The sequence below is a fragment of the Zonotrichia albicollis genome, chromosome 17, assembly GCF_047830755.1.
Source record: "Zonotrichia albicollis isolate bZonAlb1 chromosome 17, bZonAlb1.hap1, whole genome shotgun sequence".
Taxonomy (NCBI): Eukaryota; Metazoa; Chordata; class Aves; order Passeriformes; family Passerellidae; genus Zonotrichia; species Zonotrichia albicollis.
This window is the reverse complement of record NC_133835.1, coordinates 8,087,596-8,104,581: the sequence shown is the minus strand read 5'-3', so window position 1 is coordinate 8,104,581 and position 16,986 is coordinate 8,087,596. Positions and strand designations below refer to the sequence as shown.

The 16,986-nt window shown below is 60.5% G+C and overlaps 2 protein-coding genes across 4 annotated transcripts in view; one reads left to right on the top strand and one right to left on the bottom strand.

Moving 5' to 3' along the window:
• Positions 1–5,768, top strand: part of TTI1 (TELO2 interacting protein 1) — an 18,181-nt gene extending 12,413 nt beyond the window's left edge. Inside the window, exon 7 of the mRNA XM_014270079.3 lies at positions 928–5,768. Within this exon, the coding sequence (XP_014125554.2) occupies positions 928–1,159 (232 nt within the window). The 3' untranslated portion in view covers positions 1,160–5,768. The remainder of the gene's footprint in view (positions 1–927) is intronic.
• Positions 4,472–16,986, bottom strand: VSTM2L (V-set and transmembrane domain containing 2 like). 3 transcript variants are annotated; one of them, XM_074553521.1, is made up of 4 exons: positions 16,703–16,986; positions 9,350–9,522; positions 8,218–8,268; positions 4,472–5,768 (listed from the first exon to the last, which is right to left on the bottom strand). In XM_074553521.1, exons 1-4 carry the CDS (start codon positions 16,809–16,811, stop codon positions 5,457–5,459), a joined length of 645 nt encoding a protein of 214 aa, XP_074409622.1. In that variant the 5' UTR covers positions 16,812–16,986; the 3' UTR covers positions 4,472–5,456. The 3 variants fall into 3 exon arrangements, with proteins under 3 accessions (XP_074409622.1, XP_074409623.1, XP_074409624.1); XM_074553522.1 differs by having other exon boundaries at positions 9,350–9,519; positions 16,703–16,983; XM_074553523.1 differs by lacking the exon at positions 16,703–16,986 and adding an exon at positions 10,358–10,538 and having other exon boundaries at positions 9,350–9,519.

Below are 16,986 nucleotides of genomic sequence, written 5' to 3'. Positions count from 1 at the left end.
AGCTGGCAGGAGGGGGTGGGTAAGTGTAGGTCACACAAATCAGCATTTGCTCTTTCACTCCTTGAGCTTCCTGCTCTTCAGCAGCAGCTGTGTCCCAGCAGCTCACAGCTGGAGCCCTGTGTGAAGGGCAGGCTGGAAAGGCAAATCCCATCTTACTGAGGTATGGAAATGTAAAGTGAAAACCATCAACACAGCAGTAAATCTGCAGAGGAAGTTTTGATTCCTCTTTTCCTTCATTGTGTTGTTAATGAAGATTGTGTTTGGTTTTGGTTTAAAATCCTGCTCTATGAAAGGTGACAAAAATGTGGAGGCAGCTAATAAGGACTTGGGACTGTGGGAGATCTCACTTCAGCAAAAAGCCCTCAAATACAGCATTGAGCTTCCCTTGGGGCCCAGCCTGGGCAGCTCTCCCCAAATACTCTTGGGTTTGCCACCTCTGGAAAGGCAGAGAAGCCCAGATGGGTTAACTCCCTCACTCCTGAAAACCAGAGAGGGTGGTGAATAACACTGCTTCTCCCAAGATCTCTGCAGGAGCTGTTGTCCAAAAGATCCCAGGTATGCATGGCACCTGCAGTCACCCACAGTCCCCTCCCCAGCACGTGGGACAGGCAGGTTTGTGCTTGTGCCAGCAGCAGCTCACACAGTGCCAGCACCAAGCCTGGGTCAGTCCTGCACCAGCTGCTTGTTTGATATCCATAAGTGCCTGTGTGGCATCATAAATATTTTTCTCCCACGTGCCAGTAGCTGTGAGACACAGAGCTGCTTTCTTGGGCACAGGGGCCCCTGCACTGCCCTCTGTAAGGAGCAGAATTTGTGCAGCTGCCAGAGGTTGCCAACAGCACCAAAGCTTTCCTTAGCTCTTAATAACCCCGTTGGGTGCCAACCACAAGGCTTTGTCCTTACTCTTCTTTCCTCTGTTTTCCACAGTGTTTTCCTGCACTTGATGCAGGTGGACCCTGACAGCACGTGGCTGCTCCTGAGTGAGGAGTGCTGCCCCCCCTGGGAGCCCCCCCACGCCAGCCTGCAGCCCGTGAATCTCAGTGGGATGGGGCGGCCACGGAATGAGCTCACGGACAACGTGCTGCTCCTGCTCCAGAGACTGCAGCAGCAGGAGGGCACAGCTCCCAGCTCCAGCACACAGCAGGCAGCTCCTTCCTGACAGACCTGCACAGCAGCTGGGATGGAAACAGGAACCACCAGGATGGAGCTCACCTGGGAGAACACCATCACTGAGGATCCAAATGGTTCAGGGGCAGAGGAGGGGCTGCCCAGCCTGGGGCACTGGCTGAGACATTGTCCCTGTGGCTGAGGGTTTATTTTTTGAAGGGGTGTTTGAGGATGAGGTCGGTACATGACCCTGACTCCTCCTGACTTGTGCCTGGCCAGCACCATATGCAGAGAAAACGGCACATCTGTTCCAAATTCTTCAGTATGAAGAGTGAGTCATCTTCCTAACACTTGATCCTTGGTGGGGGTGCCCTTTAGCACCCCCTCCCCACCTCTCTGATCTCTTCACAGCTGTGATGATCCCTCCCCATTCTCAGCTGGACAGTGACTGACAACTCAAAGCAAAAGCTTTTTCTGACCTTTACCCTTCCCAGGAAGAGAATCTTGTTTGGGGTGCACTATAAACCTGTTCTCTTTAAAAGCAGTTAATCTCAGAAGTTAAAGTGCATTTCCAATAAATTCCTCACCTATGTTACTATCAAGAACAGTGTGTCCTCTCAGAGGCATCAGGGCTGCTCTCACAGCTGCAGTTTGCTGAGACCAGATGGAGGTGGCCAAACGTGCTCTGTTCTCTATCTCACTCTCTGTGAGGTTCTGTAGGGAATCAGCCAGCCCTGATTTACACCTGGGATGGATTTACGACTTCTCCCATGCCCAGATCACGGTTCTCAGGCCATTTCTAACCCCCACCCCAAGGAGAATTGGATGAAGCACCTGCCTGTGCCCCAGTACAGCCTCTGTGTCTGGCCATAGTCAGGCAGTGCCAGTGGTGACAGGGGCTGTGAGCACCCCAGCAGTGCCATGGTTTGTCAGAGTGTGGGGACAGCGGGGTACAGGGAGCAGAGGATGACTCCTCTGTGGGGTCAGCTCCCTGCCCCTGCTGAGGGGCCTCTCCCCTGATCTCCAGCTCCCACATCCCCAGGCTCTCACTGCATTGTCCACAGGCTCTGCTTTGCTCAGCTGCTCCCGGATCCCTGAGCTCCTCTGAGCAGCTCCTGGCAGCAGGCTGCCCCCTGACACTGGGGGAACATCTATGCAGGTGAAACAAAAGGGCAGATCTTGACTAAATTTGGAAGCAAGCTCAGTTATACAAAAGCCAAAGCAATAAATAGATTGTGACACGGAGCAGGCTTTGTGCATCACTGTTGGGATCCTGGGTGAACATCCAAAACAAGTCTCTGTTGGTGGGCCCAAGGGCACTGCTTCTGCTGCCACATCCCTCAGCTGAACTTACCTCCCCTTGTGTCCCTGGTTTTATTCAGGCTTTCCTCCTGTCTGTTTCTCCAGGGAAAACACAAGTCAGTGGCTTTTTATCCAGCAGGACAGGGCTGCAGGTCAGCTTTACTCTTTTTTAATATCTGTTCAGTGCTTAACGCTGGTTGGGTTCTATACAAAGGAGCCTTCGGAGCTGCTCTGACAGGGCAGGCAGGGAGCTGAAATACTGTCTTTGCTTTCCCAGCGCCCTTGGGGCTGGTGCAGCTTCCTGGGTTGTTGTAGCACTTGACAAAACTCATCCATTAGGTGCAGATGCTGCATCCAGTCTCGCTGTGCTCAGCTGTGCTGTGGTGGGGACTCCAAGAGCACATCCTGCCCATGCCAAGGCTTGCCCTCCTGCAGGACAGGCACGGGATTCAAGGGCAGCATTGTCCCATCAGTGCCCAGGAACAAGCACATCACCCAGGCAGGGCTCTGGCACAGCTGGCTGTGCTGACACCCCCACCCAGAGCCTGTGATTCACAGTCCTGTCCTGAGACTTTCCCCACAGCCCCAGGCAGCAGGTGGGTGCTGGTGGCAGGAGGGGCTGTCCTGCCTGCCACTCAGCTCCTCTCAGCTTCGTTATCACCCTTGCTTTATTGGAGGCTGAGTAAATTGCTTTTGTCTGAGGCAGGATGATGGCTGGGAGAGGAACTGTGTGGAAATGGCATTTTTGTGAGGCTGGTTCCTCCCCAGCAGTGACTTGCATTTAAGCTCAGCCCCTTCACAAGCCCTGGGCTTTCCCCACCAGAACTCTCCTCCAACAAGCAGCCCCCAACACTCTGGGCTGGGGACCCCCAGCTCCCCTCACTCCAGCCACTCTCTCTGAGATCAGAGAGCAAGGAAAGGAGTGTCCAGCCTCCTCCTCCATGCACAAACCCAGCCAGGACCCTGGGGGACTGCCACACTGTGCTGGGGGCACAGTCCCACACAGCCCCTGGCACTGCTGAGCCACACACACGGATCCAGCAGGGTCTGCTCCTCAACTCCTGCTCCCAAGATTTCCTATAAACTCGGCAAAATTAATCTCTTCTAATAAAACCTGTTATTGTTAAAGCTCACCTTCAGGTTTTACAAATCACTGTGCTGCACAGCAATTGTTTATTCCCTGTTTGAGGTGATTTGCAGCCTCCTGCCCAACCTAGCGTGTCCCTGGGTCTTCCTTTTCCTCTGCTGTGTCCCGTGTTTTGCTGCACTGGTGACCAATGCATCCCAATCTCTCTTCTTCCCCCAGCAATCCCATTCCCCGACAGAGAATTTGAGCATAGCCCCAGCCCCACAGCTCTGCCAGGGATTGCTAGGCACAGCCACCACTGCTAGAAAAAACTTGCTGCAATTATTTACAGCTGCTGCCCTGCAGCTCCTGAATGTTTTTCTCCTGTGCCCTTTGCTCCCCAGGACCACAGTTCTCCAGGTGGCAGAGGTGACCAGAGACAGCAGCCACCCCTGCCTGCTCCTGCCCCCAGCACAGGCTGACACCTCTGCTGGCAGAAAGAGCCACCAGCTCTTTCTCCTCCTCATCAGCACAGCGAGGGGTGAGCATGATGGAGAGCCAGGAATTAGCAAGCTTCAGAGGAGCTGCAGCACTCCAGGCAGCTGGGCCAGGCTGGGCATTGCCAGTGCTGGGAGTTGTTCTCCCACTGCACAGGCAGAGCCAGCACCCTGCTTTGGGGACCCCACCTCCCACCAGGCTGGAAATCTGGGCTGGATGGCCAGGATTTCACCTGGCAGCCCACCCAGCACCCCTGGCCACAGCATGGAGCATCCCCAGCTCACCTGGCACCTCGCTGTACCTGCACCTCTCAGGGCAGCAGCTCTCAGCTGCAGCTTTTTAAAGCTCTGAGCTCTCAGCTGCAGGGGATGATGTTGATTGCCATCCTCATCCTCATGCCCATCCCCATCCGCCCCAGCTCTGCCCCTCTTTACCCGACACCGTGCCAAAGCCCCGTCCCCTTGCCGTGCCACAGACAGAGAGTACAGACGGCAGAGGTTTCCTTTAAAGAGCTTTATTAGCTGCAGCAGGTCTGATGGTGGCAGGCTGGGGGGCAGCAGGGGAGCAGCACCCGGGGGGAGGCTCGGGCCCCCCTCTCCCTCCCCGCAGCTCCGGCCCCAGCGGCCGCGGTCACCCCTGGGGACAGCAGGGACGGGCTCTGCTGTTGGCACTGCGGCACAAGAGCCCCCGGGCCGGACCCTCCGGGGCAGCGCTCTGCTGTGGCCTGGAGGGGAGGGATGCTTCACCCAGAGGGGGCCGGGAGCCACGGCAGCACGGGCGGCGGGATGGGCTGGACGGGGCTGGAGGGTGAACGCCCCATCGTGGGTGAGATGTGTGGGGAGAGGAGTGATGGGTGCGAGGGGCCAGCGCCCATGGCACAGGAGGTGTCTGCCTTCCCGGGCACACACGGAGCACGGGCAGCTGCCTGGCTGAGCGATGCCCGAGGTGCCAGCAATGTGCCGTGCCGTCCTTCCTCTGCTGAGCTCAGGCCTTGACGTGCTGGGGGCTGCGGGGCAGGCAGGGGCAGGGCAGGGCGGGGGGATACACACGGGCTGTAGGATGGAGGCTGGAACTTAGACACACACTGTGGGGCTGGAACCGAGCAACTAAAAGGGGCAACCTACAGGAACAGGCGGCTGGGTCTGCGAAGCACGGGGGAGGGCAGGGAGGGTCCCACTGGGCACAGAGCTGGGGCACAGCACTGCCCGCGGCACCGCCCGCACAAGGCCGGGGACGGGGACACCACGCGTGGGCACACGCCCTGGCCCCGGGCACAGCCCCGGGATGCAGCCGTGGCACCGGCGGGTCCGGCCCCGCGCCGCGCCGAGCCCTGGCACCGCCGGGCCCCGGGGACAGGGAGGGGGCGAGGGGGGCTGGACAAGCCGGGGGCTGGGGCCAGTCTCTGGCAGGGGCTGCGGGACCCTCGATGGCCCCGCTGAGTCCGGGGCGCAGGGGGGCTCCGGCGTCCCCCCGCAGCGCCCACCTACAGCACGCAGGAGGCGTCTGCCGAGCGCTTCTTGAGCTCCCTCCCGGCTTTGTGCTGGTGCTGGTGGTGGTGTGCGTGCGCTGAGCCCGGCGCTGCGAGCTCTGCCAGCGGCGCCTCCCGCAGCTCGGTGTCCTGGGGGTGCCCCGGGCCCCCCGCCGCCTCCACCCGCAGGTACGCCTTCACCTTGTGGTGCCGCGCCTTGCCGTCGCTGGAGTCGATCACCCGGCACTCGTAGGTACCCTCGTCCTCCAGCTTCACCCGCGACAGCCGCAGCTTGTGGGAGATGTTGCTGCCGACCACCTTCACCACCTGCCTTGGGGCAGACAGGCGCTCAGGGACCCCCAGGACTCCCCATTGCCCCCTCAGACATTGGGGTCAGTGCCACCCCCGACGTGTGCCACCACACCACGCCATGCCCCAGCTGGCCAGGCCATGGTAGAGGCTGGTGAGGTTGGTGTGTGGACCAGCCCAGCCTGGGCCCGCGGGATGATGGAAGCCCTGGCTCGCACCCGGCCACGCAGGGCTCGGAGATCGATGCGGAACCACGCTGGCTAATTAGCTTTTCTACCAAATTGATTCGCTCTCAGTATTTATCACCCAATGAAATTTAAGACTTACTCACTAGCCAGAGCCGCGGCTGCTCTGGGCTGGGTCAATAAATCAGATTTATAACCCACCCCGAGGCCCCTGGCTCTGTTCCCTATAATCACACTGGATGGCAAAGGCCGTTTTTCTACTCGCCGCTGCATTTGTTAGCTGAGGATTTTATGGTGTTTGGAAACGGGGCTGGAGAGGGGCTAAACCCACCCCAAACAGCACAGGAGGCAGCGTGGGGAGCAGGACCCCTCAGTGTCCCTTCACTGTGGGGGCATCCAGGGCTGGAACATGAAGACACCTGCCCACACATGGACATACAAGCACGTACAAACTGACATGAGCTCACACAGGCTGCTGCACTCAGCTGCCCTGAACACCATGGGAGTCTGAGAGCACAGGTCACAGCCAGGGCCACCCCAAAGAGCATCTCAGGGCTGCCCAGTGGCCATGTGCAAGGGCAGGAGGTGCCAGGCCCTGGTGCAAGTGTGCCCAGATGTTGAGACTGTCATGGGAAAGGAGCTTCAAAAAAAAAAAAAAAAAAAAAAAAACCTCGTTGGGAGAGCCAGGAGTCACTGAAATTAATGGCTGGGAAATTTAGAACTAATAAAATAAAACTCCAATTTGCTGGTGCCACCAGTGGCCATGGAGCCGCTGCCCAGCAGGTCACTGAGCCTCAGGAGGGGAGATTTTATGATGGCACATAACTGCTGTGGCTCTGCCAGCACAGGCAGGGCAGGGATGGCCCTCAGTGCCCATGGGAATGGGGCAGAGCCCCTGGCACGTCCAGGATGGGCAGATTTGCTGTGCCCAGCCCCAGCTCAGCCCTGTGCTGTGCCATTGCATTCAAAGGGGGGAAAAATAAACCCAAACCCATCAAGTTTCACTGCTCTTCATCCCTGCAGAGCATCTCCAGCACCAGGTGTGTTTGGTGGATGACACACAGCCAAGGGGTGCCTGGCACGGTGGCTCCTCCCTGGGATTTACATCCCCCCTCGCGGTTTGGCCCTGCTGTTTGTTCCCAGTCCCTGCTGTTGTGGCTGCTCCTCACATTCCAGCAGAACCACCCATGCTCATTTACCTCCTCCATTCCATAAACACTTAATGATCAAGGACATTTGAAATAACAACAAACAAAAGAGGTTTGAAGCTCCAGCCTCTCCCTGCTGGCTGGATCTGGAGGAGGCAGCAGAGACCTCGAATGATTCAAAATAAATCCTGGTTACACTCGCACACCCATCAATTCCATCCCAGCGTGCAATTAACTGCCTAATTATGCTGAAACATGCACGGGTTGAGCTGAGAGGGAATGCTGGCCCCAGGGTGGCTCCGTGCACCCTGGAGCAGGGCCAGGGTGGGATGCAGGGAGCAGCACCCCCCCAAGCTCAGCTGACAGGGTCTGGCAGAGCTCCAGCAGCAATCCTGGGACTTTGATGCTTGTGGGGCAGGGAGCCACAGCACCCTGGTAAGGAACAGATCCTGCAGGAACCTGCTTAATTTGGGTATGGATTGTGGGTGTCAATTAATCAAAGGGGACATGACCCCTGGAGGGGGGTTTGTTACCATCAAGAGAACCATGCACTGATCCTGCAGGTGGGCACTGAAAGGTGATGCTCTCCCTTGGGAAGGGTTCCCCAGGGATGAGAGACTGATCCTGGGTGTGGGGGGCACCCATCTGAGAAGCCACAGGTGCCTGACCGACTCCATCCCCCCTTGCTCACTGAGTGAAGGAAAATGGGAGTGCCAGCAGAGGCTGCCAGGTGACAGCGGGAAGGTTTCCAGCACTGCTCTGTGTCTGTGGCACCCCCAAACACAGGGACAGCCAGGGGGGCACTCACCTGGCAGCAGAAGGCCAGCAGTGTTTTATTTTACTGATTAGTGGCTCCTCATTCTGCTCACACGAGCCTAAATGGCTTTGGGATGCTAATCCTGTGAGTCAATTGGATTATTTTATCCCTGGCATTAATATGTCACTCAGATGCTGGACAAGACTCAGGGTGCAGGCTGTGCCTCTCGGTACCAGGGACAGCAGGGCAGCCACCCCTCACCCCAGTCACCCCCAGGACTGAGCCAAGGCAGACCCAGGTCTCCCACCCTGGATTTCCCACTGGGACCAGCAGGGTGTCCTGCTGAGCCCCCAGCAAGAACCATCACCCAAACTCACACTGATTTTTGTCGCCTCTTTCCCAGGCTCCTCTGGTGGTGATGATTGCAGCTGTGGAAAAAGCAGGGGAGGGGGAGACCAGAGAGGGAAGAGAAATGGTCAGCTCGGCCCACCAGACCCCTTCCCACTCCCAGGATGGCTGCCCCAAAGAGGAAGGGACAGGGAGAAGGGGGAAAGAGAGAAGAGACTGCCCAGTCCCAGCAAACCCAGGCACCCAGGGCAGAAGAAGCCACACTGGGTACCCGGGATGGGAGGGACCAGCAGCAGCAGAGCAGCCAGGGAGCAGGGGCTGCTCACCCACAGGTCCCACTGCACCTCAGCTCCAAGTGCTCCCCACGATCCAGGAGTGGGGATGGAGCCTGGATCACTGTGGCATCACTGCTGTGGAGCTCTGTCCCCATCACTGCCAGCCCCTGCAGCCCCTGGCTGTGCATTCCCAGCGCCTCCAACACCCCTGACCCTGCCCACCCTCGACCCCTGGCAGCTCCCCCCATCCTGGCAGCACTGCCCTAAGCCTTCTCAATTCATGGCAGCACCAGCAGCAGCCCTGCCAAAGACACTACAATAAAGGCTCATTAAAATCCCCAAAGCTGTTTCCCATTCTTTGGCCCTTATCTCTGTGTGAACAGAGAGGGAAATAAAGAGAGGCTGTTTGCTGGACCAGGACACAGAGAAACAGGGGACAAGGGAGGGATGGAGGGTGCAGGGCCACGAGGGATGGGCTGGTGATGAGATAGGCAAAGGCACAAACACAAGCACAAAAAGGAGGCCTCAGCCTGGGACGGGTCCTGGCAATGGGCCAGGCACTCCCTTGGCTGGGAAGGACGGGCAGGACAGCCCAGCCCCGCTGTGCCTGGAGCATCCTCAGTGCAGCTGGACATTGAGCAGCCCGACCAGCCATTAACTGCCACCACAAGGCTGCTCTCTGTCAGAGCAGAGGGTGAAACCCTGCTCTGCAGGTCTGCTCAGCACCAGGGGTGCTGCTGTGGGTTGGGGTCCCACCAAAACCCCACAGGGGCTGCAAACAAAGCCCTTCCCCACGGGAAATGCAGGCAAGGGCTCTGCCTGAGGGCTCTGCCTGGGGGGCTCTGCCTTTCCGTGCTGCCTGCAGGAGGAGGACGAGGGGCATTACCTGACTGGAAGCCCACGTCTGTTTGTCCGTCCAGTCCTTGTGGTTGCGGACGTACCACCACTGGATCTCCAGGGAGTAGGAGGGGGAGCCGCTGCCGCGGAAGGAGCACGCCATCTCCACATCCTCCCCGGCCTGCGCCGTCATGTCGTGCGGGGTCTCGGTGAAGAGAGCTGCTGGAGACAGAGCCGGGGCTGTGGGGCCTGGGGGACACAGCCCTGTCCTGGGTAGGGACAATGCCTCCAGACACACGGGCAGGGCCACCAGGAGCTCCTGGATCCTTCCCTGGCTAAACAGCCCCAGTCCCTACAGCAGAGCAGGCAGGTCCCAGCCATCCCCAGCTTCTTCCCCACTCCATGTCCCCTCACCAGCCCTAGCAAAGGTGCCTGCCCCCCACCCCAGGCACTTTGCAAAGAGCAGTGGGGGGAAAGGGAAGGAGCAGGAGCCTGTGCCCCCCTGCTCCCACAGCATCCCTCAGAGCCCTGCCCCAGAAGGAGCGAGGGACCTGCCACACCTCTGAGGAGAAGGAAATAAACAGAGCATGGTCGCATCTCACTCAGATCAGGACATAACTGCAAAACAAATCCTCACTTAATGCGGCCCCAAACAGGCTCCCACACGCCATATGGTTTGCTTTCCTCGCTCAAAACAAATATTGTTCAGAGATGTAATTAGAATTCTTTTCATCTCCTCTGGAGAGACTCGGCTGTTCCTCGGCACAGGCGGCCCCGGTGCGCAGGGCACGGCAGGCGCTGCTGCCACCACCGGTGCAGTGACACCTAAGTGACACAGCACGGGGACAGCCCTGCCAGCCCCCTGCACACCCCGGGCACTGCCCAGGCTGCCCTGAGCCTCCTGTCCTCACCCACCACCTGGGCTCACAGCCACAGTGCAGGTCCCACTGGAGCCAGGGGAACCCTCTGGGACACACAGCCTGTCGGGAGCAGCACTCTCTGCAGCCCTGATCCCTCTGAAAACCAATTATTACCAGCCCAGACAAAAAGTTAATACCTCTAATATCTCCCTGTCCCTCTGGACGCATGGAAATCCCATCCACTTATCGCTTTCCTTTAATCCATCTCAGCAGGGAACAGAGGAAAATACCCAGCGCTGGGGTTTGCCAAGGCAGGGTGTCCTGGTGGGGTTCCAGTGCTGTTCCCACATCCTGCTCATCCAGAACCTGGCACCACAGAACGTGGATTCTGTGCTGGGGAGTGGAGGGAGCCCCAAGGGAGCAGCTCTGGTGACCGAGGGTTGTGGGAGGAGCAGGGGGGGTCAAAATGTTCCTCTGTGCTCCGAGTGGTGCTGAGGCTGTTGTGTCATTTCCCAGCACTCACCCACCCATTCCCTGGCTGCAGCCAGGATCAGCTCTTGCCCCACAGAATTCCTGCAGGCAGGAGCAATGGCCAAAGCCAGTGGGCCCAGCAGAGCCTGCACAGCCCCAGCCACCACAGCTCCAGCAGTGCAGGAGTAGGGGGACGACCTGAGGGCTCCAGCCAGGTCCAAATTGCTGTGAACACAATTAAAATCTGCTCCCACAGACGGGAATTTGGCAGATAAGCTGAGGAAAGGCTGGATTGAATCAAACATCTTCTTTCTTTCTTTGTGACTTTAATTGGGAAGCGTATGTACTAATTAACCCCAGAGCTCAGCCACCTCCAAGCACATCCAGAGGAGCATAGATCCTGCAGATGGATACCCAGGGTCATCACCTTTGCTGGGGACACATCTTTCAGCTATGCCCTCCAGCAGCACCGTGTGCCCTCCCTGATGGATGCCGTGGATGCTGGCCCCACCTCGACAGAGGTGGCTCATTGTCCCCCAGCCTTGCCCCTCACAGGGACACCAGTGGGATCAGGGTCCCCCCAGGCAGCCCCCAGGATGGGCATGGACCCTGCACAGGGTTGGCCAGGCTGCCTGGACACTGCTCCTGAGAACAGGGACAAGTCACCAGCTCTGGCCACTGCCCTGTCCCCACAGTGTCCCAGTCCCTGCCCACCCCAGCCCCGTCCCTCTCCCCCACTGACACTGGAGCCACATCCCCACGGCAGGAGGGAGGGAGGGAGGGGGCCACTGCTCCCTGTGCTTTATGGGCTGCTACCTGTCATAAACTGAGAACACCAGGATCAATAAATCTTCCAGGAAATAAAAATCAGGGGAAATAAAATGAACTCAATGGGGAAACACAGATAAACAGAATTGAAAATGCCTGCTGGGACAGCTTGGTGCTCTCATAAACCAGAGGCAGACCTCTGAGGGCACCATTCCTCACCTTGGTCACGCTCTGCACGGGGAGGGAGCTCCAGCAGCGGGGATGGGGCTGTGCTGGGGCAAGAGCAGGTCCTGCATTGCCCCGAGGACCTGGAAATGACCTCGGACCCCTGCTCCATCCCCCTGCCTCGTCCGTAGGCCCCCCACAGCACAGAAAGCCCCTGCAGGACTCTGCCTGCCATTTCTCAGCTGTGCCAGCTCCCACAGCCCCCACAAGGCACCAAGGATGACACCGGAGCAGCGTCATGGGCACCAACTCAGGCTAATTGTTGTGTAAAGATGAACCAAAGGACAATGAAATATGCATTGGTCACTTCAAATGCCTGTAATCACCCGGTCAGAGCGGGTTCCTGCTCCGGGAGGGATTTTTCCCCTAAGCCGGGAGTCAGAAGCTTTTTTCTCTGCCCCAGCTCACTGAGCTGCAGCCGGGCGGGTGGGGTGACAAATGCCAGGCGGGACTGGGGCTGGGGCCGGCTCCGTCCCACGCTGGGCAGGGACAGGAGCTGGGCGAGCTGAAACCTCCCTCTGTTCCTGCTCCTGCCCACTGGAATGTGCATCCAGCCCCTGCCCTGTGTCCCTGCTGTGGGGCCGGCTCTGACCCGCTGGGTTTGTGCTGCACCACTGCAGGAAAAGCAAATGTGTCCAACAGAATGCACCACCATGGCACTGTCCCCAGGCACCCACAGCCCCTCCGGCACCGTCCCCTCTCCATGACAGACATCCATGACGCCTGCAGCACCCTCTCCTTCCCGCGGCTCCTGCGGCTGCTGGACAGCGCAGCCCCGGCACAAGGAGCGCCACAAAGGCCCCCGAGACACATCCCGGCACACGGACAGGGACACCCAGGGACAGACGGACCCTCCTGGCTGCCACAGGACCCCCAGCCCTTGGCACAGCCTTGTTGGGAAAGAGCCATCCCGGGGGATCAGGGGAACCCTCCGGATGGATGCAGGAGAGAGCTGGGCACTGCCCCAGTGCCTGGTGACCCACACTGTCCCCACCGCGGGGACACCGGCTGAGGCACGGGGACAGGGCGGGCAGAGGCCGCTGCACAGGCCGGGCTGCAGCCTCGCTGCCCTCCCCTCCCTTCCCACGGCCAGGAGCAGCTGTGGATCCTCTCCTCCTGCCAGGGCTGCTGACCCCGGGGCGCTGCGAGCACATCGCGGCGGGAGCGCGGCGCAAACACGGCGTGACGGCCGCGCCACCGCTGGCACAGGGCAGGCGGCCCCGGCCCCGGCGTGAGCGGGCACAGCGCTCTGGCAGCGAGCGCTGCTCTCCTCCAGCCGCCTCCCTTCCCTCGGGACGCTCGGGCTGGAGCATCGCGGCCGCGGCTGGGGCAGGGAGGCTCCCACCACGCGCTGGGGGTGGCAGCGCCATTGCTCTGCCCCTCTTTGCTGTCATATGAGCAGCAGAAGGAGCTCAAATTTGCAGCATGTGAATTAAAAACAAAAAAAAAAAACCGCACACCTAACTCAGTGAATGTGATCAGGCCAGCGCTCACCTCACCAGAGAGCAGGAATTAACCTTGCAAACTGCAGGTATTTCCAACAGTGCTGGGCTGCCCCAGCTCCTGCCCCCAGTGCTTCCCACTCCCCTAATGTTTAAGCCCCTCAGCAAGAGCGAGGTCAGTGGGGAGTGTCTCCAGTCTGGCCCCAGCTACACAGAGCTTTGTCCATGCAAGGGGACTTGCTGCTCCTGTCTGGTTCCTGGGGACTCACAGTTTTCAGAAAATTCCCTCCCAAGGGGCCCAAGGAAGAGCTGCTATTTGATATTTAAGTAGCAAAGCCCTAAAACGGCCTTTTTTTTGACAGCTCCCCGTGGGGCTCCGGCAGTGTGTGCAGCCAGCCTGCAGCCACCCCTCGCTCTGGTGCTGCTCTCTGCCAGGGGACGGTTCCCAGCAGCCAGGGGAGGATTCTCAGCTGGAATCAATAGGAATGAGATGGGGCAGACAGGATCAGCCCCCCTGGTCTCACACCCAGCACCCGAACACGAGCCACCGGCACCGGCAGCTGCTGAGAGCTGCCCACAGCACACACAGGGGCTGGTGCCATCCCCAGAGCTGGCAGTGCCCGGTGCTCATGGACACAGCACCCTCCTGCCCAGCTCTGCCCACCCCATCACTGCTGAGCTCATCCCAGCCCAGCTTCACACAGAGCACACGGCACAAGTCATGAATGCACCCGTCACAACCGAGCCCAGCCAACATCCCCGGTGCTCAGCCGGGCACCCAGAGCTTTGGGAGGGCACAGCCAGGCAGGAAAGGGCCCTGCAGGAGGGGAAACAGCCATGGAACAGCAGAGCTCAGAGAGAGCCTGAGCTGTCGAGGACAGGCCCAGAAAGGGCTGTCTGTCCCGAGGTGCACAAATCCCACTCACACCATGAACAAAATCCCATAGGAGCCGTGAAGGGGAGAAGGCCCTGCAGGTGCCCTCCTGGGCACCCATCTGGCCCCCGGAGCAGCCCCTGATGAAGGAGGCAGAAGTGCAGAGCCTCCAGCTCCCTGGCCCGCTCCAGGAGCTCACTCCAGCCCTGCCTTGCTGCCCACAGCCCCCAGACCTCATGCAGCCGTGCCGGCTCTTGGTTCATTCCTGCCTCGCTCACAGGGAACGTTATGATTAAAATTAGCTGTCACTGTCCTAACGTAATAATTCCCAGTGTCTGGCCCGTCGTCTGTCAGCCGCTTCAAGGGAAGAGAAAGCCCAGACGTTTGATGAGGAGAGGTGTCAGATGTAATTGCGTTGAATGACTGCACGAACAGCAGCAGGAAAAACACATCGCGCGGAGAATTCCCACCAGGAAGTGTGCAAAAATCCGGCGGAATGCAAAGTGTTTATGAAAGTAATTGATAGAATAATCACTGGGGTGTGCGGGAACGGAGCAGGGCAGCGCCCTGGGGAGCCGGGGCAGCGCTCCCTCCAGCCTCCAGCCGCGGCTCTGCTGAGGCGAGGGGATGTCGCCTGCACACCACGCCGGGAAGGAGCCGGGCTGCTCCTCCTCACAGCACGGCTCCCCTGCCCCGCTCCAGAGCCAGCAGGCTGGGAAAGCGGCTGGAGCTTCCCAGCCAGCACAGAAAGCCGATGGCAGCAACCCAGCGTGCACAGGCTGCAATGGGGGGCATGAATAATTGAAGGCGCCAGCCTGAGGAGAGGAGAGAAGGGGGAGAGGCAGCACTGTGGGTAGGGAAGGGATGGTGGGAAGAATCCTGCGGCTCAGATGCTCTCACGGGGCAGCTGGAGCCCATCCTGGCTCCATCCTGGCCAAAGGCAGAGCCTTTGCTGTGGCGGCAGGTAAAGGACTTTCTTTGATTGTGACTTTTCCCTCCCCAGAGCCGTGGCTGCTCTGCGAGCAGAACCCCGCTGCCTACTGTGGGGTGGCAGGATGGGGGAGCCGCCCGCGCTCCAGGGATGCTCATGGCTGCTCCCGGCAATTCCCTCGCTGCATCCGGCGTGGACAAGTTAAAGGGAAGAGCGAACACTCTCCGGGGCCGTGGCAGAGCCGTGGAGGCTCCTCCAGGCCTCCAGCACCGGGCAGAGATGGCGGCGAGCTCCGGGCGCTGCCTGCTGTGGGCAGAGCCCGGCAGGACCTGCCCGTGCCCAGCAGCCAGAGCTGAACCCATCCCACTGCCCACATCTCCTGCTCCACATCTCCAACCTGCTGGACTCCCGTGGCGTGGAGGGAAAGCTGCACCAGCCAGTAATGAAATGATCAGTCTCCGATCTGCTAAACAGCGATTTATACAGGTTTTCAGCACACACAGCTTTTATCAAATTGGTATTCACCTACTGAACACAAATGGCTTATTATACATGACCCACTTATTCACTGCTTTTCAGTATCGTTAATAAAGGTTTCTGTTGTGATTAAGTGAGTTGCTGCAGAACTGCTCGAGTAGCAAGCTGTAATGTGGCTCCAAAGTGCACTCGCCCTCCCAGAATATTTCATCTCCTTGGCTCCCTGCTCCCTCGCAGCGACCATTTCACTATTTATTTGCCTATTGCTGAATTTCTGTGGGGAGCAGCGGTGGCTAATGGAGGCTCTTCACCCACCTTTCCATCTGGCACGCCAGCCTGGCAGGTCTGGAAACTCTCCTGCTGTGAGCCCCCCATGCAGAGGCTGATCACCCTTCCCTGGGCAGGCAGGTGCGGGACAGCAGGAACTGCGGGACCCCTCACACCTGCCCCCCTGGCATGGCCCGAGGCGCCGGTGTGCCCCGAGGCTCTTGGGGGCAGAGATTCGGTCCCTCCGCACACGGGAGGCCCCGGAGCCGGGCGGGGAAAGAGCTGGGACCCGAGCACCCAGCGTGTCCCCGTAGCTAAGATTGAACGCGCCCGTGTCACTGCACAGAGAGCTTGGAGGGTCTCAGCAGCCTCCTCGGAGGGGGCTCGGTCCCCTGTCACCTTCTCGTACCCACGAGGGAGCTGCCCCTACGCCAGGCTCCTCACCGGAGGGTGCAGGATGCAGGAAGATGTTCCCCTTCCCAGCCCCGGTGGATCCCCGCGGGCTCGGCAGCACGGAGCCGCCGAACCACGGTGAACCGGAGGAGCCGGAGGCGGCGGGGAGCCCCGCTGCCGGGGCGTGGGGCACCGCACGGCGGGGCGGGCGGCGGCACCGGGAGGCGCACGGAGATGTTCACGGACCCGGGGTGCGGGTGGTGGCGGCGACACCGTGAGACACACGGAGACAGGGTGCGGACGGCGGCGGGCACCGGGAGGCGCACCGAGAGGTTCACGGATACGGGGTGCGGGTGGCTGCAGGAACCGGGACGCACCGTGCAGAGCCCCCGATCCGGCAGCCCAGCGGCGAAGGCAGAGGCCGCTCCCCGGGCTCCGGAGACGGGAGCGGCGGAGCCCAACCCCAGCTCGCCCCGGCTGCCCCCCGCTCCTCGAGCCGCCGGCTCGACGGACCGCGGCACGGAGCTGCCCTCGGCGGCGGAGCCCGACCGGGATCCCCGATCCCCCGCACCCGTCCCGCTGCCCGGGCAGGAGCCGCCCCGACCCGCCGCCAGCCCCGCGGGGCACCGAGCCCCGGCAGCTCCCGCCGCTCAGCCGCCCCCTTCCCGAGCCCCGGCCGCCGCCGCCGCCTCACCGCTGCCCGCCGCCGGGGCGTCCCACGGGGGGTGCCGGGAGGCGGCGCCGAGCTGCAGGTAGAGCCCCAGGTAGTGGAAAATCCCCAGGGCCAGGGCCAGGGCGCCCATCTTGCCGCGGGCGCGTCCGTCCCGGGGGCGGCGGCGCCGCCGGGCCGAGCCCTGTCCCCGGGGCTGCGCCGCGGTCCCGGCGCCGCCGCGCTGCGGAGCTCTTCCCTCGCGCGGAGGGCGCCGCGCGCCGAGGCGGTGCCGCGGCTCGCCCGGAGCCTCCCCCGCCCGGCGGAGG